Source organism: Malaya genurostris, chromosome 2 (assembly GCF_030247185.1).
Source record: "Malaya genurostris strain Urasoe2022 chromosome 2, Malgen_1.1, whole genome shotgun sequence".
Lineage (NCBI taxonomy): Eukaryota > Metazoa > Arthropoda > Insecta > Diptera > Culicidae > Malaya > Malaya genurostris.
The window spans coordinates 274,101,520-274,127,984 of record NC_080571.1 but is presented as its reverse complement, the minus strand read 5'-3'; the positions used below and the strand labels follow the sequence as shown (position 1 = coordinate 274,127,984).

Sequence of the window (26,465 nt, the reverse complement as noted above, 5' to 3'; positions counted from 1 at the left end):
CAAATATCGGTTATTTCTACAGGTTATCGAAAGTTTCCGACAAAAAATTACCGAACTAAGGAATCGATTCTTAGTGTGTTGCACCTTAAACAGAAGGACAAATTCCACAAAATGAATGTTTGTGGAATTTTTGACTTTATGCTTTAATTTTTGCAGAACCAGCATTTTATGTCGCTAGTTGGATATCTTCAACCAGTAAGGCTCCAATAATTGAATCTCAGCCACAGACTAACAGACATGACAGTATGAGTAATTTCTTATAAAAATAATTTTTCGTGATGCACTAGCTCCACCTATATTGTACTGCGCGAACTATTTACTATCTGTACACCCCTTGGGTTATGTAATAGTTTTTTTACTAGTTGGTTTCCCCTCGTTTGTCAACACCGATCAGCTGCTTGCAGGGATGCCTGATTTCATCAAAATATTTGAAAATGAATCGTCACAATAAATTATTGGATTACGTTGATAATATATTTAACTTTTTCACGATATTGGAAGGTAACCATTTATTTGACTCAACGTTGTTCATCTAGACTATTTTTTATTGTGTTGGTAGTTTTCACCCGAAATTAAGTGGCAGCAGACCAGAAGCAAGTAAATATTGTAACAAAACGGGTTCGATTTTGTATTGCGTTGGGGGATGAGAAGTAGGCACAATTATGTATATAGTTTTGGCAATATGTATTGAATCTGTATCCTGCATGAAATTCGCATGGACGTATACAAATCAATACATTACAGGTAATTCTGTATGAATGGCAACTCTGTTGGTAAATGAAAAAAATAAACACAGTCTAGATGACAGACAGGATGTTTTTGATAGGGTAACGTGGCGCCACCATGACACATGTGAGTACTGTCCCAAATAAAGGAATATTCGAAATGACCGTTACAATGATTGAAGAATCTAATATGAGTGTCCTGTCTGTTAGTCTGTGTCTCGGCTACCCACATCTTCTATTATATATAAAATGAAGTACCCCTAAAGCAGACCCTGTCAGCTTGGAGCGAACTCAATTTTCAGTTCAGCAACGCCATCGCACGGCATCACATTCAACATATCATGTCAATTGTATGGATGCGCAGGGTTGCTATTTTGGCGCGCACGAATTTGACATTTCTTTCCTATACTTCTACGTAGGAGATTCGATGCGGACTCACCTGAGGGCGCCATGCTCGCAAAAAAAGGATGTTGCCAATGATTTGTTCGAGAAATGTGAGAGCTGGCTATCTTGTTAATATGATATCTTTGCCTAAAGGCAAACACCGAGGCAAACACTGTGATAAATTTTAGCTTCTCTGCATACTACCAGACCCTGTCAGCTTGGAGCGATCGCAATCTTCAGTTCAGCAACGCCATCGCACGGCGTCTCATTCAACATGTCATGTCAATTGTATGGGTGCGCAGTGCTGCTATTTTGGCGCGTACGAATTTGACATTTCTCTCCCCTTACTTCTATGTACGTGATTCGATGCGGACTCGCCTGAGGGCGCCATGCTCGCAAAAAAGGGTGTTGCCAAAGATTTGTTCGGGAAATGTGAGAGCTGGATATCTTGTTAATATGATATCTTTGATACTACGTAACATAAGTTGTTCCTGGCCCCTGAATTATCCCGCTTCAATCTCCAGTTGACCCTTTAGCAAACACCTTTCGGAATCCCGCCACTCATTAGTTGATAAATTGATTTTATTCTCAGTAGCGGCCCTTACACTATCATTAAAAGTGTCATTACTAAAAAATAATGTCACTTTTATGAACGTGTAATGGTGCAGTAATGACGAGATTTCTATCAAATTTGAAATACATCATTACTTAGGGCATATTCAGGAGTGTTCTAGTTCTAGATGCATAATTTATGTCAGTTTTAAAATTTAAATCTAGAAATTATAACAAAATAAACTGGCAGCCCCAGCAGCGTTTTATCTGTGTTTCAAATATATATAGAAAAAAATAGAACGGCAATGTATACCAGTTTTAAATTTGACAGTAGAACTGGTCGAATAAATAAAACTAAAACGCATTGCTGGGGATACGTTTGTTTCAGTTTCATTTACATTATAGACCACCCATATGAATCTTGCAGCTGCTGAATTTGCTCTTAGTGATCATTAAAAATGACATTAATAATTCTCGTGTAAGGGCTGCTAGTGAGGTGTTTGTTGTGACAGTAAAATGTGAATTATTCCTTTTCAAAATCGAAACTTTCGATCACTGCATTCCCGTTAGCTTTTCGTTTAAATAATAAACTGATTTTTAATTTTGTAAATTTCGGATACAGTGAATTCTATCACATCATGCTACCGGGCATCGGAATGTTCGGAACCGGTGAAATTACCAAAGTTCTGGTCCCGATTCTTCGCGACAAGGGTTTCAATATCGCAGCCATCTGGGGTCGTACATTGAAGGAAGCCGAAGAAACAGCCCTTGAATTACAAATTCCCTTCTATACTAGCAAAATGGATGATGTCCTGCTGCGTAAAGACGTCGACATGGTATTCATCACATGTCCGCCTTACCTACACCCTCAGATCTCGGTTAAAGCACTCGGGATCGGAAAACACGTAGTCTGTGATAAGCCGATGAGTTTGTTTCAAGCGGACGCTTTGAAGATGGTCCGCGCTTGTCAGTATTATCCATCGTTGATTTCGATTGTAAACCACTCGTTACGGTTCTTGCCAGCCATTGGGCACATGAAGAAAGCTATTCAGGAGGGCTATCTAGGTCCTCCAGATCAGTTGTCGTTGGTCGATGTTAAGGTAGTAACGGAATCTATTCTGCCTATTTACCATTCAAATACTTTTGTTTTTTTTCAGATTAGGATGAGTTCTTTGTTTCACAACAAGTTTGATTGGTTGTGTGACGAAACAATGGGTGGAGGCGTTTTAAATCTTGTCGGAAGCCACGTTATCGATTTAGTTAAGTTTCTCACAGAACGCAAAGCTGTGAAGGTGCATGGTACCGTTCGTACTTACGTTAAAAATATGGGTCAGATTAACGGAATCCGGCAGATAACCGCGCCCGACTTCTGCACTTTTCAGATGGAATTGGAAAGTGGTACACTGGTAACTGTCAACATAAATTGCCACATTTCAAATAATGCCTTCCATCAGGAGGTAGCGGTTTACGGTGGTGATGGCCATCTCACTGTCAGAGGAGGTGATCTGGTTGCTCATAGAGTTACTGACGATACCGGAACAATCAAGGAAGAAATGCTATACTTGGATGTGCAGGATTTGCAATTTTCAACGTCGGAAACAACACTGCCAAGACCGTATGTGAAAGGTCTTTGCAAAATGGTTGGTGCTCTAAGAGATGCTTTTCATCCTACGAAAGAATCCACCGGATGGATCAAGGAACCGGTTCAGTCTGCGGCCACCTTCGAAGACGGCCTATACGTTCAAGCGGTACTAGATGCTATTCGGAAGTCTAGCGAGGATCGGTGCTGGTCGAAAGTGAACATTTGTTCGGAATCACCTACCAATCAAAAGTTTCTTTCCGCCGCTCGGATGACGTCCGCCACGGCCCTCCATTGAAATCGAATGAATGATGACAATTGTTTTTTTATTAGAGTAAAAGTCTGCTTTATTTTTTTTTTGTCTTGCAAGTTTTTTTTTGCACGTTATTTGCTATACGATACTATACACAGCTTTTTTGTGCATTTTTTACATACAAAAACAAATATGAAATAAGAAAAAAATATATGTTTAACTTTTTCTCGATTACTTATTCATAGAAATTTTGAGAAAAACACTTACTGCATTCATTTATTATTTTGAAATTTTAAAGTTTATTTTTGTTTTTAACTAAGCTAAAATTAACTAGTTGGTCAGCACTCAATCGGTTTTCCTTGCGTTATTTCTTTTGTTCAATGTGACAATTTCTGATCGTAAGTTTTGGTTCTCATTAGATAATGATTTAATAAGGTCCTGTAGTTTCGCAATCTGTTCTTGGTGATGATTTTCCAATTCATCTTTATCCTAAAATAATGAGAGTCGTAACATATTATAAATATTCACTATTTGATTGCACATACGGCAACAGCTTTTTCCAATTTCAGTTTTGCTTCTCTTGGGGAAACTGTTTTACTGGATAGTCCCAAAAGAGCCTCCATTCTGGTACACGCGCGCTGCTTCTCGTTCAACAGTTCCCGTAATTTGTTCAACTCGGCTAGGAGCTCCATGTTTTCCTTCATCAGTCTCATACCTTCGCCAGTGTCTTTCTTGCTATTGCACTTCGATTTGGCACTTTTCATTATCTTCTCCAGATGTTCCCTCTGCCGAAGGAACTCATTTTGGACATCTTCGTCTAGAGCGAGTGATTTCTGCAGTTCCTTGTCATCCGAGTAGCGGTGGCACATGTCCGTAATACCTCTTTTCAATTCGTCTGGTTTCTGTATCAGTCCGGAGACGTTGTAGATTTCCCGACATACTTGCTGAAACTGGTTCTTTGCACTGCGGGATAGATGTCTTTCTTTTCTCAACTCTAGATCGGCTCCATAGTACTTATCGCGAAGCTCTTGTAGTTGCAGGGCAAGTCGCTTGTTTCCTTGCTGCAGTTCCTCTAGTTTTTTCTCCATCTCACCGATAACTTCTTTCTTATCTTTTATCTCTCTGTCTTTGGGTTCGATCTGACTCTTGAGCTCATTAATCTTATGCGTTTGAACTTGTTTGTACTTTTCCAGTTCACCGTTCTTCTTGCTCAATTCATGCAATTTTCTCTCTCTGTCTCTAATCACTGCTTCTCGATCTATTACTTCTCGTTTTAATTCCTCGATATCCTTTTGGTGTTGTTTAATTGCTTGCTGGAATCGTCCATGCTGGTACTGTAACGTTTCAATTTCTTTACGATGGTTTTCTGCTTCACGACTTAACGTGGAAAACTTTTTCTTAAGTACTCCAGCTTCGCCTCTCCATTTCATACAGCTTTCCTCTTCCTCTTCTAATTTTTTCTCGTATTCCAACTGTAACTCAACTTTTTTACGATCGTTATCAACATCGACTTGCTTACAGTACTCTTCGAATTCCCGTTTTTTACGATCTAACTCCTTCAGCAGACTGTTCACTATTTCTTGCTTCTCGTTTAGTTTCTTTTTCTGCTCCGCTTCCAAAGATTCTAAAAATAAAAACATTCATCTGTTTGTCCCTATGAGCTACATCCATGATATTCATACCGATTGTGTCCTGTAAACAACCAGCTGATCGACGTAGCTTAACCTCGTAGTCTTCTCGCATCTGGTCCATATGCTGCTTCAGGTTGGACAATTTGTCGTATTCCATAATGATCTTTTCGTGGAATTGAGCTTCGAATTCCATCATTTCCTTCTGATGATCTTCCTTGGCCTGTGCGATACTAGCGGTCATCAGATTACATTCCTCAAGATGAGCATATTCCATTTCTTCGTTCTTTTTCTGTAGGCACAATGTCATTGTACTAGATTGAGGTACTATAATTATTCATTTCCTACCTTCAACTCCTCAATTGCTGTACAATAGTCGCGGTGTATGTCACGCATCTGTTCCGAATGAAACGCGTCTCCTTGTTGCATCTTGTACTGGAACTCCATGATCTGCTGCTGAATTCTCATTTCCAGTTTTGTTATCGCATCGTTCTTATCGACCAGATCTTGTCTAGAAATGAGAATATCTGTGCAAAGTCCTAATTCACGTGCATGCGCAGCTGTTTTGCCCTCGATGTTCAGGATTGTCCAAATAATTAAGGTACCATCTGAAGCGGCAGTTACCAATGTACTGTCATTGTACGTTATGCAGATTTTTGTGATCGTCGTATTGAAAAATCGAAAGTTGTTACAGTTTCCATTACTGCTATCCACGTAGTATAGATGACCTTTCTCGGTTCCTACGAACATGATGGCATCTGATCGCGACATTGCAATGTCCGTCAGCGGAGTTAGCTCGGGGATTTTGAACTCGCGATACTGTAAATATGAGTATAGTAAATTATGGTTTCAAACAAAGCAACTAGCTCAAAACCTACGATATCAGATTTAAACATTTCTCGAATTAGACCGGTGTTTGTAATCGCGTAGACGGAGTTTGCGTCACCCGTCAAGGCTAGGGACCTGTAATGGATTCCTTTTTGAACAATTTCTTCAATGCGATCTCCGGTAGCCACGTTCCACTTATAGATGGCTCCGTCGCTTCCTCCGGAAGCCAGAATCGCATCGTTCATGGACCAAGACAAACTAAGTATCTTCCCGTTGTGACCTTTGAGCGTTTGAATTACGTCGAATGTAAAGATGCAGATCAAACTAATGGTCTTTCCGTGTGCAGCTGCCAACAAGTGACCTTGGTTAGAGAATTTTAACTGGCTGCAACTCGGGAAATTAAATGTTTTGGTGACCTTCAAATCATCCAGTTGGATTTGCATAAACCGCAGAAGGTCGATGAAACCTACAGCAGCGAAGAGTCCCGAAGGATGAAGCGCAATTACTCCTATTTCTATTTGGTATTTTTTAACCAACTCGATTTTCATGGACTGATAGTTCCATAATCGAATAGTGAGATCGTTTGCTAGATTTGAGAAATGAGACTATAATTATTAGCTTAGGCATTTGGATGGATCTAACTCACATGCTGTCATGATGATGGGCTTCCAGGAACACACCGACAATCCGACGATTCCGCTAACATGCAAAGGTTCACCCAAATGACGAAATACCAGCTCACTAACATCCAGTGTTTCCGGCACAAAAAGCATTCCGATGTAGATCTGAGAATGTTTTGTGGCAACGACGATTGTATCCTGTTCAGCGTTAACTGCTACATTCATGATCTTGTACAATTCTTCGTCGTACAGTGTTATCGGTATTCGTATGATCGACTTTTTCATAAACGCATAGTTTGAGGATTTCTCAAACACGTGAACCGAGTTGTGTATTGAGTAAAGAAAACCTTGTTCGAACTGCGTTAGACATAAAACATCGTGGTTATCGTTTTTCGTTCCGGTCGCATTATCCAGCGGAGAAGTCGGATCGCCTTCCACGTCTGCTGACAAGTCGATCTTTTCCACATCGTCTGCTCTTAATTTCAATTTTAGTTCTCCTGATTCGACTATGATTAATTCAGTTTCGGCCGTTCCTGCGGCCAGCGAATCCGATGTTAGCCAAGCAATCGATGTGACCAGTAAGTTATCCCCCTTGACACTGCCTATTTGACCGAAACCTTTGTCCGTTTTGTTCATGATCTTCAACATGTAGAATCCACCGACGGCGACGATCGTCGCATCGCTTGGATTGCATGATAAATAGTTGGCCTGTCCTCGCTGACTGGAGTTCGACGCTCGTCCAATGATGAGCGACTCGTTTTTGTCGAATGAGAAGATCGAGAGGAATGCGTCCGGTTCGACGGACAGGACCGCAATTCCACGCGAGTCGAACGTAAAGCAAATGTTGCCGATTTGGGTGTTTGGACAGTCGACGGGCAGCTGCAGAGTTTTGCGTTTCTTTAGTGTAGCAATTTCGTAAATGTTAACCAGAGATTTGCTGAAAATTTGAATCGGTTAGCTCTAGTTTGGAAAGAAGCATGCTGAACTAAGAATGAGCTTCAACAAGACAGACTTGAAATTGCCTCTTGAACAAGAATTTTGTATGACAACTGGAAAAGGAAAGGTGACAGCAATTTTAGAACACATTTAGCTCTCGAAGTGTGCGAAGAAATATTCGTTTAGGAGCCCAACTAACCAAAAGTTCGGATAAAAGGGACTGATTTGGCTTAAGCAGCTCTCAAAGTTAATCAATAGCATTCTAAGCAGCCCATTTTTAAGTAATTATCCACACTTGAAAGTTCGCGCGACGCAGCGGAACGAACTTCTAAGCTGCTTTTAGAATACATTGTTCAGCTTCTATGCAGCGAAAAAGTTCACGCGGAACTTGTTCTGTACTTTCAAAAATTGCCACGTGTTTTCTTAAGCAGCTAGAAAGTTCACGCGGAACTTGATCTGTACTTTCAAGTTCTCAAAAGTTCCGCGTGTACTTTTAAGCAGCAAGAAAGTTGACTTTTTAAGTAATTGTGGAACTTCTGGTTGCTTGGGAGGTCATTTGTTTCTATGTCTATCTCGACTAGGATCATCAACCAAAAAAATGTTCCGTCCCGGTTTGGTTGAATGTGGCATCTTGCCATTACGAAAAAAGAATGGCCATGAACTCTCTTTCTGTCAGAGCTCAGAGTCCAATGAATGTATAAAGGGTCCTAATCGAGCGGATTCTCAGGAAGACGCGAATAACCGTTGTCAAGTTTATGCAGTTCGAGGCAATCTTACGTTTGTAGGAAGGACCCTGCAATTCGTGTTCGATAAACAGGGAGCTTGGATGAACATATTTCTCCTATGGTTTATGAACTGTATTTTAAAAATTTGACCGACGCATTTCTCGATGAACATTAGAAAAGGTCCCAAGTGCAAATGACAGTTTCTTTTGGTTTACTTTATCTTTCAATTATTACGGTAAATTCCAGTAATTTCCAACAAATTCTACAGTTTCTATCGAAAGTTGATGGTTTTTGCTATTTTCCCTATGTGAAGTGTTATATGGAAGGACTGCTGATTGAGCCGTAATCAAGACCGTAATACTCGAAAGAGAAAGTGAACAAAGAGAAACTCTCATTTGAACTTAGGACCTTTTCTCGTATTTCTCGATGAACATTAGAAAAGGTCCCAAGTGCAAATTACAGTTTCTCTTGGTTTACTTTCTCTTTCAATTATTACGGCAAATTCCAGTAATTTCCAACAAATTCTACAGTGCATATCGAAAGTTGATGGTTTTTGCTATTATCCTATGTGAAGTGTTAGATGGAAAGATTACTGATTGGACCGTAATACTCGAAAGAGAAAGTAAACAAAGAGAAACTGTCATTTGCACTTATGATCTTTCCTCGTGTTTGTCTTCATTTGTCTTCATTTATGTTTGACTAATTTTTGATCACAACACCCTTTATGATCATTATTACCTATACATGTAAAACCTACAAGTATTACCTACAATTAAAACTACATGCTCTACGATAAATATTTTTGAAAGATTGTTTCTAGATAGAAGTATCTCTCGTTTGGTGAGTTCGGTATGAGATAGAGGGCAAGTTGGTTATGAACGAGTCTAGAAAATCATGAAATAGATGGAGAGAGCGAAATCAGTCTTCAGTTCAGCTCTGCCAACTGTCCCTAACCTATATTCCGAGGTTTTATCAATTTGTAAACAACTGAACTTTTCTGGCCATTTTCTGTGTTGCGAAACTTTAAACGATATCCATACGGTTTTCTATGCGAATTTTCATTGTCATTGCGGTTGCAAAAAAATAATTCGGGGAAATTTTTGATAAATCTCGATGTTTGATGCATTTCTAAAACATTTGACATAAAACAAAAAAAAAATCCGATTCCGGAAATCTCTACACACAAAAAAATATTATTGTTCCTACAAAAACGTCCAACGTTGCTTTTAAAAGGCTTCGAAAAATCATAAACTTTGAAGAACAAGTGTAAAAATTTACAGTTGAAACTTTTTCTGATTTCGAAACAATTGAATTTAAGAGTATAAACTTTTGAAATAACAGCGAAAATACACTGAAAATAATTTGCACGCTAGCATCATGTGCAAAGCATTTGAACTATCACTACTTGTAGAACACATGGAATTCATGAAAATATACACTTAACTTAAAAACTGTTGATATTTAGTGAAAATCATGCTGTGTTTATTTGAAATGCGCATCAAAACGATAAGATATATCGTTACCTCTAGATTCTATATGCATATCACATGAATGTCACATTTTTTTCCACATAGATTTCAATTCAAACAGTGCCTGAGTTGGCTGCTCGATCAACCTGATTGATAGTGACATTATAAATGTCATTGAATATTCGCTCATTTTATGAATGTTTTAAATTTTCCAACTACTGAAAATTTCTTCCTACACGAAGTAGGGATTTTTTTTTAAATTTTTTTTTAACTCTCGTTTTCCCTTGTGGAAAACGAGCTCCTTCCAAACGAAGGGATTTCTTTCTTCTCGTCAAAAAGAAACACGAGTTGTTTCCTAACTAAAAACAGACTACTTTATTATTTCCATCTTACATCTATATGTACACTTTTCTTATTCTATTACTACACTTCAAACCTCAAAAGGGACAGACAAATATGCTAATTTTACCTGCTGATTTACCTTTATCTTTGCGCGTCTCAATAGACCAATTGATATGGGTTTTCCCATTCAGAGGAGATGCAAAAGAAATAATATATTTATTTCCTGTCTATACTGTGCGCCGATTTTGTCTAGACGCTACATCCTAACAAAACATTATACAAATTTTATAACTCAGCCTATTATTCTAGGATCGGCCTGATTTTACGATTCTACTTACGGCCGTCTTGTCAGAAGAAATCTTCCATAAATATTAAAATTAATTAGAGCGTCCGCGACATTCCGGGGCCCGTAAATCATCCGCATGGTGATTTACCGATTTAACTCAATTGTTACATGATTGATTCTTCATTTAGATTAGATCTCCTCATTTGTAGCATACTTATAAGTGACTGTGGCATTTCTAACATGTTTTGTTGATTATTACTATTGCTACTCTGTCTTCTATTTCTTCTAAAATATATGTAACAGAATATAATGATTAACGTAATTATGATTGTACTAGTCGCTCCTCCTAAAGCATATAAATGTTTTTCATATGGACGGTTTTCTGAAACCCTTTCATCTATGATATTTACTTCTTCATACGGATTTTTAGGTAACGTCATGTTACTTTTAACTAATTTCTTTTGATTAACTTCAATTTCGTAAGGTAACTGATCGATAGATTTAAAGAATGATTTAGTTCTATAGTTTACGCCTGTCATTTGTGCATACCAAACCTGCTTTTTTGCCAAAATTTTACAATCGGAAGTTAATTCCACCATAGCAACCTTGTACGGAGGATTTATAATCACATTATCACAATGAACAATTATGTTCCTTGGTTCGTTTGTTATATAAACAACCGTATTTTGATTGTTCATTGGTGTTAGCTGAACATAAGTTTCATTTAGCTTTTTCGACAAACATTTTTCTTTTGTAACCTTATGAAGGATGGCAGCCGCAACGCAGTCAACTGTTTTTGTCAGTATAGGTTGATTTACCAGATAGTGGCTCTCGTTAAATTGAATCAAGTTTTCATTAATATAAAAGAACTCTTCCAAATGGTTGATAGCGATTATTGGATTATCTACTTCAATCACGCTTCCATTACTTGGAACTGGTATAACTTTGAATACTTCAAAGTTATCCTTATTTATTATTACATTCTCCATTAAAATATTTATGGAGTTATTGCAAAGTTTTACTCCGAATTTAATAGCAAGTGGGTCCCGCAGGATTGTATAACCCGCAGGTAGTTTTTTCTTAATACTGTTGAACACTTCCTCCAATTCGTTTTTATTCAAAGGATCTTGACGAATTGAACGATATTTTTGAATTATTCCTTCAGCTAACTGAGATGCTAACATCGTTGCTTCAAGAAGTTTCCTGGAGAATACTTCAATCTGCGTGATAGAATACCGTTCTTTTAAGGATATCATGCCTGTATTCAAATGGTATATCCTTTGATTCAGATCGTTGCCCATAACCTTTGCCTTTTCGTTTAGAATTTTCATCGTTTGAGAAATTTCATGAAGTTTCTGTTCCTCATGAATTCGCAACGATTTCAATTCTTCTTCCACATCGTCGCCCCCAAAAAGGAGATCTTTAAGGAATCCGAGTATTCCTCTGCTTCTTTTCTGACGCGCGATTGCTTGAATTTCAAGAATAGCGTTATCACATTGTCTTTCAATAGAAGCTGCTAGCTCCTGCTCAGTGGGATTCGGCAACTGACAGTAAGAACGCGGTATTCTTAATGATTTTACCTTTTCGAGTCTTGTTAACCAATTTTGCCAGTTTTCCTTGATTTCAACTGGAACTGGTTCGTCCCATCCTATTCCGGTTTTCCAAAGTTCTTGTATTAAAACTCGTGATTGGACGGTAATGTTTGACAGTAGACCTAAGGGGTCATAAACGCTCATACTTTGCGAAAGTAATTGACGTTTAGTAAATTCTTGTTCTTTAGGAATTTTGACCTTGTATCTAAGATAGTCGGTATCGGTTTCACAAAATACTCCTAACACTTTCTCATATGATTCTTCATCATTTCCGAGCAACTTTGTTTTATCGTCTGATCTATTTTCTTTCGGAATATTTTCCAGCAGCCTTTTCGAATTTGAAATAAAGCTGCCTATATTGAAATGCCCATGTCTATGGATTTCAATGACCTCATTTATCACCTTTGATGCTGCTTCAACACTCTCGAAGCTATCGAGATAGTCATCCACATAGTGATTCTTTTCTATTTCTCTAACAGCATCTGGTTTTGTCTCTTGAAAAATTCGTGCGTTTGTATTTTTTACAAATTGCGCACATGCTGGTGAGCAAGTAGCCCCAAATGTCATTACTTGCATAACGTATATATGGGGATCAGCTTCAAAGTCTGTTCTAAATAAAAACCTTTGAGCGTTTTGATCCTCTTTTCGTATTCTTACTTGGTGAAACATTTCTTGTATATCACCGGTTATAGCAAAAATACCTTCTCTAAACCTTATTAGTATTCCTAACAAGGAAGCAGTTGCATCAGGCCCGGACAATAATTTTGTGTTCAATGATTCTCCGTTTACCTTCGCAGCCGCGTCAAACACCAATCTAGGTTTTATTGGTAACTTATTTTGATTCACTACTGTAAAGTGAGGCAGATAAAAAATTTTTGGATTATACTCGCCTGCCTCTGACAGCGTAAGCTTTCGCGCATAACCTTTTTGTACATATTCTTCTATTTTGTTTATGTACCAATTTTTTAACTCAGAATTCTTGAGCATCTTTTTCTCTTGATACTGTAACCTTTTTAGGGCAGCATTAAAACTGTTTGGGAATTGGACATTGTCATCCTTCCAAAGTAAGCCAATTTCATAGCTTCCTTCTTTATATTTTATTGTGTCATTCATGATGGAGCTAGCTCTACTAGTTTCCTTTGACACTAATGTCTTCTTCGGCACCATCACTCCGAATGCTTCTGTGCTAAAGTATTCTTCCATCTTTCTGTTAATAGATTCTACTGTGATAATTTCTTTATTCATCATAACATGATTGTTACGATTTGGTTTACCCAGTACCCGTCCTGATAAAATCCAACCAAGCTTGCTCTTTTGTGCAACTGGCTCATTGAATTTACCGGTTTTAATTTCATCTGAAACTATTAGGTATGAATGTGGCAAACCTAATAGTAACGTCGGAGTAGCATTATTGTAAGCCTGCAAATCAATATCACTGATGTAAGGATATCTTTGTTTTAGTTCCTGAACCTTGAGCGACTGTGAAGGAAGACTTAATTCCGATACACTCCTGATATGTTTGAGGATGTATGGTTTCTTATCTTTCCCTGATATTTTCACAGATATTTCTACACTTTCCATTTCTTGTTGTAATTCCCCATTTGTCCACGAAAGGGTTAATGGATTATTTCTCCCTTTAATTTTTAATTTTGTCCTTATATCGTCCCGAATTAGGCTTACCGATGATCCAGGATCAATAAAGGCGAAAGTGTGAACCTTATTATTCTTGTTTTCTAAAGTAACTGGAATAATTTGGTATAAAATTGAATCTTTTGCCTTCGTATGAAGATTAACTCGGTCCATATTCATGGCGTCATTATTCAAGTTCTTGTGTAGTAATGAATGATGTCTTTTTTGACATTCATTCGTGCCACATTTTTTGAACAATTTACATTCACTTGCTTTATGATTGTTATACGTACAACAAGCGTAACATAATCCGTGTTTGTTCACCAAGGTGTATCTCTGATGAATGTCCATCCCCTTAAATTTGGAACAATCAACTGTTCTATGTTTGTCTTTACATACAAAACATAGAACAGCTCTTTTAACCCGCGAAATTTCGCTATTATTTGTTTTCTTTTCATGAACGAGTATTCGTTCATTACGTATTGGCTTCTCACTTTTTTCAGAGAGTAGCATTGTCGCCAATCTTTCATGGGGTTTCAACCAATCGTTGAAATCTTTTAAATTAGGGATGAAAATATTATCATCACTTAAATCTTTTATATCAGCAATGTATTTCAACCATTGTTGATGTAGATTACTTGGCAACTTGGCCACTAAATCACGAATTAATCTTGGATCGTTCAAATATTCTTCGTGTTTTATTACAATCATATTATTAACCAATCGGTCAATAGACGTTATAAAGTCTATGACAGTTTGAGGTAATTCAAACTTCGGATTCCTTTGAGTAAGGACATCACTTAGTAGATTGGAATAGATAATTTCTGGACTTCCGAATCGCAGATTTAATTTTTTCATTATCAGCTCTGCATTGCCTTTATCAATGAGCAAGGTACTCACTAATTTTAAGGCGTCTCCTTTCAGATATTTTTGGAGACGATTCAAATTTTCTAATTGAGAGAAACCACCTTCTTTTGTGGTTTCTTCGAATGTGGCTTTAAAACGAGGCCATACCTTGTATGAGCCATCGAAATACGGCAGCTCCATCAAGGATTGCCTTTTGAGAATACTCAAGACATTATTCTCTTGTGGTTCAATTTTCATTTCTTTAATTGAATCCACCAAATTTTTCATTGAATCCCTTTGGATTCTCAACATTTCTTCAAACCCTGAATGGGGAGAAGAGTCTCTTTTTTTTAAGCTAAGAATTTCTGATTCGATGGTTTTGCATTTAATACATAACCATCGTTCAGATTTTCCCGGTCTTCTAAGTAGTTTAGCACATGACAAATGAAACCAACGGTCACATTCGTCACATGCCACTAAATCTTCTTTATTGTCGGGTTCATTGCACAATCTGCAATGCCCGTTCTTATTGACTACAAATGGATGCGTCATTTTAGTAGAGCAGTTACCTTACGAAGGTTAATCTCTACTTTTTCAATATTATTACAAAAAGGAAAAACTGATATTTTTTTTTTTTCTTCTAGCTTTCGAATTGAGATTCGAACGAAACCTGGCTTCCTAGCTTAGATACTTGTAAACACATACCTCTATTTAATTTATCACCCGTCGTTTTTGTCGGTCGAATATCTCCAGCCGTTTGCCGGTTGAATTCTCCAGCCGTATCTCGGTTGAATATCCTTCACCAGCCGTTTGCCGGTTGAATTTTATTCACTACCCGCTGCCGATCCTATTTTTCGCAGGCCGTTTGCTGGTTGAATTCACCAGCCGTTTGCCGGTTGAATATCCTTCACCAGCCGTTTGCCGGTTGAATATCCTTCACCAGCTGTTTGCGGGTTGAATTTTCTTCACTATCCGCTGCCGACCCTATTTTTCGCCAGCCGTTTGCTGGTTGAATTCACCAGCCGTTTGCCGGTTGAATATCCTTCACCAGCTGTTTGCTGGTTGAATTTCACTCTTGCAACTACGAACTTTCGCGTAAAGAGCACATCAAACACTTGTCACCGCATTGGAAGTATACTTTCCAGGATTGCCGAATCACGTCAGAATTTTCACTCTTGCAACTACGAACTTTCGCGTAAAGAGCACATCAAACACTTGTCACCGCATTGGAAGTATACTTTCCAGGATTGCCGAATCACGTCAGAATTTTCACTCTTGCAACTACGAACTTTCGCGTAAAGAGCACATCAAACACTTGTCACCGCGTTGGAAGTAAATTTATATACTTTCCAGGATTGCCGAATTACGTCGGATTTTTCACTCTTGCAACAGCAAACTTTCGCGTAAAGAGCACATCAAACACTTGTCACCGCATTGGAAGTAAATTTATATACTTTCCAGGATTGCCGAATTACGTCGGATTTTTCACTCTTGCAACAGCAAACTTTCGCGTAAAGAGCACATCAAACACTTGTCACCGCATTGGAAGTAAATTTATATACTTTCCAGGATTGCCGAATTACGTCGGAATTTTCACTCTTGCAACTACGAACTTTCGGCGTAAAGAGCACATTAAAACATTCGTCACCGCATTGAAAGTAAATTTATATACTTTCCAGGATTGCCGAATCACGTCGGAAATTTCACTCTTGCAACTACGAACTTTCGGCGTAAAGAGCACATTAAAACATTCGTCACCGCATTGAAAGTAAATTTATATACTTTCCAGGATTGCCGAATCACGTCGGGGTCACCATTTAAATTTTCCAACTACTGAAAATTTCTTCCTACACGAAGTAGGGATTTTTTTTTAAATTTTTTTTTAACTCTCGTTTTCCCTTGTGGAAAACGAGCTCCTTCCAAACGAAGGGATTTCTTTCTTCTCGTCAAAAAGAAACACGAGTTGTTTCCTAACTAAAAACAGACTACTTTATTATTTCCATCTTACATCTATATGTACACTTTTCTTATTCTATTACTACACTTCAAACCTCAAAAGGGACAGACAAATATGCTAATTTTACCTGCTGATTTACCTTTATCTTTGCGCGTCTCAATAGACCAATTGATATGGGTTTTCCCATTCAGAGGAGATGCAAAAGAAATAATATATTTATTTCCTGTCTATACTGTGCGCCGATTTTGTCTAGACGCTACATCCTAACAAAACATTATACAAATTTTATAACTCAGCCTATTATTCTAGGATCGGCCTGATTTTACGATTCTACTTACGGCCGTCTTGTCAGAAGAAATCTTCCATAAATATTAAAATTAATTAGAGCGTCCGCGACAAATGTGTTAGTGTAAAATTTAGGCGACTTAGTCCATTTCATTACACTCCAGCTAGAGGAATGGATGATGCTGACTAAGGTAGGCCGTTTTGTTAATTTACAGCGAATTTCAACAGTTTATGTTGGGATTCTAAAAAGAACTGGTTATTTACTAGTTCTGTATATCCGAAAAACATGAAGATTTAAATTTGTACATTCAGTTATATAATGTTTTCGTTTAAAAATAGACTGAAAATCACCACGAAAACGTGCAAAATCGGGAAAGAAGAAGAAGAAGATTTCGAATGATTTCCGAATTAACCGGTTGTAGGCGAAATTCATTCGGAATCGGTTGTTGCACTGGAGTTGTAATTGATTCGGAATTCCACATGATTTCCACATGGAATTCCGAATGAAAATTTTTCGCCGATTCGGAATCCATTCGGATTAGATAATGAGGGTAACAGTGTATTTTTAAGCAGAATTGAACACAGACTCTCATACCCACATTATCAGATCCGAAGTTGGTATTGATTCGGAACTCCACATGATTTCTACATGGAATTCCGAATGAAAATTACTCGCCGATTCGGAATTGATTCGGAATCGATGCGGATCTGATGATGTGGGCATTATCAAGCGAATATTCAATGACATTTATAATGTCACTGTCAATCGGGTTAATCGAGCAGTAAATTCAGGCGAAAATTCTAGCACTGAACCGATCGAGCAATGAAAAATCATGCAGTCGAGTAAGAATTAATTGCGCATTCCGTCATTTCGATAATGTGGGTGTGAGTTAGAATTTTAGCATAAATTATTGAAATTCGATCGTAATTAACAAAAAGGCCTACCTTAGTCAGCATCATCCACCCTTCTAGCTGGACTGTAGTCGACTGACTTTTACACTAACACATTCATAAAATGAGCTAATGTTCAATGACATCTATAATCAGTGAGACTATAAGACAGTGATGTCAATTGGATTGATCGAGCACCCAACTCAGGCGAAAAATCTAGCACTGAACCGATCGAGCACTAAAAAATCATGCAGTCGAGTAAGAATTCATTGTTCATTCCGTCGTTTCGATAAAGTGGGTTCCGTCATTAGGTTTTGCACGAACATGACATAACCTCACAAAAATGAACAGAATGAACTTTTTTTGACAGTCGACGTGTACTTGTTTACAGTTTAAAAGTTCATCGTTCGAATGTAAAAATTGCAAGTCGCCTCACACTCAACAGATTCATACATATATCGCTCCTTGATGCTGGAAACACATACAGGGCAATCTTTTTAGTTATTTTCACTGTGGAATACGTTTTGAACAGGCACTTTTTCGTAGTTTTTCCAATTTTTAACTTGCAGTCGCAAAACAAAACAAGTACACGGCAACTGTCAAAGATGAACTTGATTCATCGGCAGTTCATTTGTGTCGTCATCGTGCAAAACCTAATTACGTTTTTTATCGTGACGACACAAATGAACAAGTATTCATTCTTGACAGTTCAGCGGTACTGTTTACAAACAAGCTTAAACAAAAATCGAAGAGCACATCTAAAACAATCATCTTTACACTTTGCAACTAGTCACTTTTATTTAATAAATATCAAAAACGAACCGTATTCAATCGTGAACAAATGTTTTAAAACTTCATTTAGGTGATACGGACCGTAAATGGTCTGATCCAATTTGTCAATAAACAAACAAAAGAAATTTCTGTTTACAAACAGTACTGCTGGACTGTCAAAAAGTGTTCATTCGATTGAGGTTAGCAGTTACGGTAAAAAACCTAATTTCGATAATGTGGGTAGTTTTGATGTAAATATTGCTTACACCACGTGATATCGCTTCTCGGAAAATTACTGATGGGATTGGTGATTTCTTGTAATTTAGGCTGTGAACCATTTCGCGGTTAATTTTAACTTTTGGTTAAAATCTGACCCATTTCGAAATTTAACGGACGGAAAGTTATTCGGGTTTATTTTCCACTGAAAATAATTTCAACTAAAGAATTAATATTAGAATTTTCATTTCAAGAACCATCGATCTGTCAAAAATAACCATGCTCTCGAGCGGGGTTATTTTTGAAACATCAAATTAACCGCTTGAGTGTCAGATTTTAACCAAAAGTTAAAATCAACCGCGAAATGGTTCACAGCCTTAATACGTTACTATATTTAGCTTTTCATCAAACATGCGCCTTGCTACCAGAATGGTTGGCAATCTGTATTCTAGAGCAAAGTGAAGAATAATCTAATCTTGCATCTTAAAGAATTTGCACATGAAATCTTAAAACAAATCGCTTAGAGCAAATTCAGCAGCTAGAAGTTCTATATGGAAGATCTATAATATAGCAGAAAATGGAACAAACGTATCCCCAGCAAGCCGTTCTAGTTTTATTTATTCGACCAGTTCTTCTGTCAAATTTAAAACTGATCTACGATACCGTTCTATTTTTTGTATATTTGAAACACGAGTAAAACACTGCTGAGGCTGCCAGTATTTCTTGTTATAAAATTCAGATTTAAATTTTGTAACTGTCATAAATTATGTATCTAGAACTAGAACACTACTGAATATGCCCTTAGAGCAAATTCAGCAGCTGCAAGATTCATATGGGTGGTCTATAATATAACTAAAACTGAAACAAGCGTTAGAATTTGACAGAAGAACTGGTCGAATAAATAAAACTAGAACGGCTTGCTGGGGATACGTTTCTGCTCTATTATAGATCTTCCAAATAGAACTTCTAGCTGCTGAATTTGCTCTTATTTTATGTATTGAAATGAAAAAGCATTTAAATTGAAGTACTATTTACGTATGAATCAATAGTACAAATTTTTATCAGTGCACCTTGGGTAGAATCGATGCAGATTGCAGTTTCGCTATCTTGTCGTAATGCAATCTTTGCAAATCGCCAGTGAAAATTGAAATTCTGTATAAAAATTTTTGACGAAAAAAATAATTTTATCTGTACTTTGGAAACTCGACGTAGGATTTTAAATGAAAATTAGCTGGTAGTACAGCCTAAGCTGCTGTGCCATCAATCTGCATCATCTCAATTGAGGAACAATCATAGAAATAAACAGAAGACAGCAAACATCACACGATTTCTTACCTGGAATAACATTACTGCAAGGTAAGTCTATTTTTTCTGTCGCTAATGGACATCATGGTACCTGAGTTCTTATTTCAGAGCTTGCGGTTATTTTTTCTCAGATTAATGAGTCCCAAACAGGTACGGGATATCAACAAGGACTACAGGAGAAAAAACAGCCAAGTAGCTCACCACAATAAACGATATTCTAGTTCAAAATAAATACCTGATTTCGATAGTCCCACGACAAAAGGGCCTAACTGTAAATGAGAGCCTCTCTTTGTTTACTTTCTCTTTTAATTATTACGAAGCCATTATTGCAGATTCTCTATAGTTTCCAATATAAATCGAAAGCTTGTAGTTTTACCTTGAAAGTTTTGCGAAGAGTAAAGCGTCAAATATAAAATCTGTTCGGTAAATCGTAAAAGAAAAAGTAAACAAAGAGAAACTGTCATTTGCAGTTAGGCCCTTTTGTCGTGGGACGGTCGATTTGTTCGTCAATAACAGTATTCGCATATAGGCAAGCGATCATTTGAATGTAATATTGCGGGATAAGTAATAATTCAAAGGGGCATCTAACCAGACATGTCCGTCCATACCGGAGAAAAGCAGTTCATTAGTGATGTATGTGACAATGAAATTCGCAACACTGAAACATTGGAAGGCCACCTCAATTCTCATACCGTTAAGCGGTTGTACAAATGCACTGAATGCGGAAAAGATTTGCACACTCGAATAAATCTTAAACGACATATGTACCTTCACACTGGCAAGAGACCGTACGAATGCACTGTATGCGGGAAAAGCTATATTTCCAACAGTGCTCTAAGCACACACATGTTGACACACACGGGTGATTATAAGTATGTGTGTGATGTATGTGGCAAAGGATTTGTGCAAAAATCACGTTTGGATGACCATAAATACAGTCATACCGGAGAGCGACCGTACAAATGCACGGTATGCGAAAAGGATTTTCAAACTAAACCGATTTTGGACATTCATATGAGGTCTCACACAGGAGATCGTCCATACAAATGCACTGTATGTGGAAAAAGTTTTGCCATGAAACATTGTCTAATTGCACACAAATCCACACATACGGGTGATTATAGGTATACGTGTGACGTATGTGGCAAAGGATTCGTGAACAGTTCAGCATTGACAGACCACAAATACAGCCATACGGTAGAGCGGCCTTATCATTGCACTATATGTGGAAAAGATTTTGCCACTAAAAATAACCTAACCCAACACATGTTGCGTCACACGGGTAGTCGACATCAATGTGAAGTGTGCGGCAAAGAATACTCTAGGAAATTTAACTTAAAATTGCACGAACGCATTCATTCATCTGATCAGTCGATTGATCCGTTACCAATAGAAACAACAGATCACAATAAAGACATCTTCTTAAATTAATCAACATTATTTTTTTGTGTGTAAAATTTCCAAAATCCATATTATTCAAGAAGTTTTTTTTCTGGATAGCACATTAGTTTTAAGACATCTTTCGATAAATTTCACTACATTACTCGTGCAGCTATTTTAAGGAAGTTGCCTATCTGTGTTTACAGCAAATAATGTCAGCGATAATTGTTGTTTTCGCAAACTGTAAAGTTCACGCTATAATAAGACTGTGCAAAAACGGATCTTTAATTGCTGGAATTCATCGGAAGTAGTGCTTAGTTCATAGACTCACTGTGAAAGATGAAGAAAGACGAAGTGTGGAATAATAGGCCCAGTATGCAAATCGTTGAATTTGTTTTTTTCTGGTAGGTCAGTAATTCTACTTTGATTGAAAGTGTAAGCAAATAGATAGAATTTTCATTCAAGGTTGTAATAAAATTCCCGGATTGTGATAAAAGACTTCTATACGGGTTCTCGAAAACCTACTAATATTTAATTACCAATATTCATTACTTACTTCTCAGCGCTTTTCTCCGAAACTGCAACGAACTTCCGATCAGGGCTAATAACGATTCGTTCTGGATGGTAATTCTCGGGAAATCTGCAATTGAGCAATAGTTTGACTTAGATTTTGGGGAGCTCGCAAACTCAGCAATGCTACCTTAGAAATTTTTGCTTGTTTGTCGCATAATCATGAATAGCTAGAACTCCTGCCACCGGATAGATGATTTCTTGCTTAACAGTGAAATGCACATTGCCAAGAATGTCGGTCCGAAGTCCAAAAACATTTTTAGGTACGATAGAGATCGGTTTTGTTCGAGCTTCCTTCTCCATCTGTGTTCAAATTCAGCTATATGAAATGAACTAACGAATTTGTGCAGAGTGCAATCTTTTCAAACCTTCTATCGATTAGCGACCGGGTTGCAAACTGAAATCAGGCCACCGATATAAACAAACCTTAAGACTCCGTGGTAACGAATGCCAATACTCGTAAACTACGTTCCGATACACAGAGGCTAGAGTCTTGGAGTATGATGCAACAGGTATCTTTCGATGTCATTGAAAAGAAATGAACAACAGACGCCTACTTTTTCACAATGTTGATGAATTTCATAAAATGTTACTTTATTATCGAAACATTTTCAATAAACTGATAAAATATTTTTTGTCAATACTTTGCCTTGGTATCTGCTATCACTATCAGAAAATTATCGGAAAAAGGCAATATCTTAACCAAGCTTGTTGTTTTATGTTTTGGTCATATAATTGAATGTTATAAAATAAAGCACTTAAACAAAAATTGAATTTATAAATCACACTCATAAGTACTAGCTTAAACTAAATTAGGCTTTTCCTAGAGGAATGATGAAGCTTATACTATCTGCAAAATCACCCCAATCAGTCCGCTTCAGTTGGAAAGTAGTAACCCACGTCAGAATAACCACGAACCAAACAAGAGATCCGATTCCGGACAGGATTACATCTACAAAGTAGGAAAAGTAATGAAAGTGGTTTTATAATACTTTAATTGAGAAAGAAACTTACATTTTTTAATCTCCTTCTGTTCATCATAGGCCGGTTTCTGAAAAGCCTCACTAAAGAACCAGCAAGTATTGATTGCCCACACGAATGGTAGCAGTGCAAATCCGACTAGAGTAATGAGCAATCTGTTGGAGGTGACTAATTTAATTTAGTTATGTTGGATTCTACTTACCTTTGAAATACCACTTGCAAAGATATAGCTTGCGTTCGTTTGGAACTCTCGTCAGATCCATCTTGAGGTTGAGAAGGTTTTAAAACAAAACTGTAGATAATAAATCGGACTAAGAACGGGCTTTCGGAACTATCGACGAGTCCGCTGATGATGAATCGGAATCAACAAAACAAAACAATTCGTTGTCAAATTTCATTACGCACGTAACGCAAAATGAATAGTTCGTACTCCAACCAGCGAGATATGCAACTAGCGGTAAAGATATGTACTAAAATGATGCATATAAAAGCCTACAGGTAGCGCTGTTGATCAAAGAAAGGTGTATAACTGAATAAGTCCACATTACCAATTTAGAATGAATTCCCAATCCATTTGGAGTGGGCGAAAGATTTTAATTTAATATTTCACGTGGAATTTATTATGAAATCCGAATCAATACGGACTCCAGTGCAACAACCGACTCCGAATGAATTTAGCCAACCTATTGGTTCGGAAATCTGTGTGGAATTGGGTGAGAAAAAGCGAATTGAACTGTCAATTCGTTTCCGTCTTCATCTCCGATATTTCACGTGCTCGAGCTAATTTATAGTTAAATTCGAGATGAAAGTTTTGTGAAACTGAATGCATAAATTTGCATCTTCAAATTTTTCGGATATATGAAACTGACAAATGACCAATTCTTCCTAGAGTTCTAGTATAAACTATTGAAATGGACTGGAAACTAGCAAAAATACCTACCTAAGTCAGCATCGTCCATGTCGAGTGTAATAAAATGGCGTGAGTCGACTACCTTTAAACTAAGGCATTCATGAAGTGAGCGAAAATTCAATGATTAATAAAATCAATGTCAATCATGTTGATCAAGAACTCATACCGTTTTCGTTTATTGATCAGAGCAGCCCGAGAGTTGAACCAGATCCGCTCAAACAACTTTTGATATGTTTCGTTTAGCAACTTGAGGTCGCTCTAGATCGGACTCCAATCGCGCAGTTTCGTTCTGAAAATATTCTTGGGTGGCACTACGCATCCATGCATTTATTTTTTCTTTTTTTATGAGTTTTTGTTTAGGGCGCGTACCACGTGTTTGTTTTACTCGGAGTCAGAGTCGCCCGCATGTAGGTTCAAAAACGAAAACGGTATCAGAAACGATAAGTCGAGTGATAATTTATTGCTTAGTTCTTCCTGGAGACAATATAGGCTCTATTGACGAAACCCAAGGAATTTCGCGGAAAATCGTATTCAGAGTTGGAAAATCGTATTTAGAGTTGACCTTGTTTTTTTTTTCAAAAATGAATTAGACCGTCTATTGAAAAAGATTAAATTTTTTCACCATTTTTTTCATATGGCTATTTTTGATTTGGATGAAATTTTGTTTAAGTGATTATGTTCCCTTCCTATCGTCAAAAATTCAAGTTGGACACTTTTAAGAAAAAAAAAGACGGGTGGGTAATGTCAGAGACATAACTGGATGTCGTGAATACGTAAACAACTGACATGTTCCTTAACACTTCCGAATATTAATTAGTTGATCAATTGTATGAATTATGCAAGCATTCCCCTTTTTCACATTTTTTTCAAAAACAAAGAAGGCTTCACTTGATCTCGATTACTGAGAATTTCACACAGCGAAAAGTGCACAAATCTAATCAAACAGCACTAAATTTGCACTAAACTGAGGTGATGCTCTTCACCGTTGTTTTTTCACCAATGCAAACAACTGGCAGCTGTGACGTAATCGCTCTTGTCGGAAGTGAAACTAGCTTTGCAAACGACATACAATAGATCTGCTCGCAGTGGCGATAGAATCCAAACTGATCCAATTTTTGTTAAGAGGTTTCTTTTTACGTGATTTTGTTTGTAGCTTTTTAACTGAAGGGCGTTCCTAACGGCTATAAAATTTGCCGCATACAGAATTTTAATGTCGATTATTTTATTTTGGATTTGCATTTCATTGAAAGAAACTATCAGAATGCTGTACGGGATTCATTCCATTCCTCTTTGATACTCGTTTATACCAAACATTTCAGAAAAGTTTTATTTTGAATTATTTGAAATTATGTCACACAACTGAAAATTTTATCATAAAATTGTGATCATATTTCCGATGGCATGTAGCAAAAATTATGTTGATTCGTTAGATACAACAAGAGATATTCACGATCAAAAACTTATCACTCTCTCAGAGGGTAAATTTTGAAAAGGCGCTCCATAGTAAAGTAAGTCGTATTCACGACAAAAATTATTTGAAAAATACTTTTCCTTGTCCAAACTGATTTTTTTTTCAGTGAATTTTTATCGAAAACTTAACCAATGAAAATCATAAATATCTCAGAATCTCATCAAACTCAGTTTGTGATTAGATATAGTCTAATTTAGAAACTAAGTATATTTTAATTCACCTAGAATCCCATAGAAAAAAGTTTGTGTTATTAAACAAATATTCCATTATTACTTCTTTGTTGTCTTGCATGCTATTTTGTATTATTTCTTTACAAGTAAAATATTATTGATTCATCTTCTGAATATGAATATCTTTTCGCCTCCATGTTGCCACGTTGCCACAAGGAATAGTCACAACACTGTGGAATATCTGAGTGCCAGATATTGTGTTGGCATTATTATACTACTCTACTCTTCATACTTCGACTGGAATCTACACAAGCTAAAGAGGTTTTTTTTTTAATTTTTGTATTAAGCTGCTTCTTCATCAAGCATAAAATAAATTTTGGAAAAGTTTCATAGAATTTATTATTTTTGGAGATGAACAACTAAACTGCGATTGTATTGTAAGTCATCACTTCTGATATGATAATAAAGCTAACATTTTCAAGTTCATTTTCCTATTTATTATACTTACCTTATCTAACAGCTATAGACCTGGGGTGTTCTTTGCTGTATCAAGCATACGTCTCCACATAACTCGGTCCATGGCTGCTCGTCGCCAGCCACTCAATGCACGGATGCTTCTGAGATCACCCTCCATTTGATCGATCCACCTCGCTCGCTGCGCTCCTCTTCTTCTTGTACCAGTCGGATTAGATTCAAGAACGTGGTCGATTTGATTTTCCGTATGTTGATCAGGTGATCTCCAGGTGGCTTTGTGGATATCTTTGCGGGTGAAGAAGGTGCTTCGAACTACCATTTCTCGGGAGGCTGCAAAGTTTACGCATCGTTGATCGTTGTCGTTTGTTACCGCGTGCAGGCTCTCCAGCCCGATCACGGGCCTGTACATTGCCTGCCTATTTATTATAGTAAACGTCAAATTGATGTATTATTGCTTGAGAAATAATTCAATGATATACTTGAGTAACGTTTTAAATAATAAATAAATAATTTTCAGAAAAATCACAAATCGCAAGAATTTCATCTTCTTTTCATGAATCCTTTCTATTCGTTAGAACCTCTGACTATTCGCTGCATACAAAGTCATAAGTTATAAGTTCGTCAATATTATCAACAAGGTACGGAACAAGTTCATCAACTGGCTTAATAATGGTTTCCAAATTACAGCGA

General features: G+C 37.2%; 3 protein-coding genes across 3 annotated transcripts; 1 reads left to right on the top strand and 2 right to left on the bottom strand.

The window, feature by feature from the left end:
• The first annotated feature begins 2,054 nt into the window (after positions 1–2,054).
• Positions 2,055–3,713, top strand: LOC131430112 (glucose-fructose oxidoreductase domain-containing protein 1). The gene is made up of 2 exons (XM_058594810.1): positions 2,055–2,761; positions 2,819–3,713. Exons 1-2 carry the CDS (start codon positions 2,300–2,302, stop codon positions 3,536–3,538), a joined length of 1,182 nt encoding a protein of 393 aa, XP_058450793.1. The 5' UTR covers positions 2,055–2,299; the 3' UTR covers positions 3,539–3,713.
• A 51-nt stretch (positions 3,714–3,764) lies between these two features.
• Positions 3,765–22,328, bottom strand: LOC131430110 (cilia- and flagella-associated protein 57). The gene is made up of 8 exons (XM_058594808.1): positions 21,900–22,328; positions 21,756–21,839; positions 6,596–7,506; positions 6,000–6,535; positions 5,470–5,940; positions 5,176–5,413; positions 4,039–5,117; positions 3,765–3,982 (listed from the first exon to the last, which is right to left on the bottom strand). Exons 1-8 carry the CDS (start codon positions 22,070–22,072, stop codon positions 3,839–3,841), a joined length of 3,636 nt encoding a protein of 1,211 aa, XP_058450791.1. The 5' UTR covers positions 22,073–22,328; the 3' UTR covers positions 3,765–3,838.
• LOC131430111 (gamma-secretase subunit pen-2) lies at positions 22,324–23,134 on the bottom strand. The gene is made up of 3 exons (XM_058594809.1): positions 22,953–23,134; positions 22,784–22,888; positions 22,324–22,721 (listed from the first exon to the last, which is right to left on the bottom strand). Exons 1-3 carry the CDS (start codon positions 23,011–23,013, stop codon positions 22,582–22,584), a joined length of 306 nt encoding a protein of 101 aa, XP_058450792.1. The 5' UTR covers positions 23,014–23,134; the 3' UTR covers positions 22,324–22,581.
• Between the last annotated feature and the right edge of the window lie 3,331 nt (positions 23,135–26,465).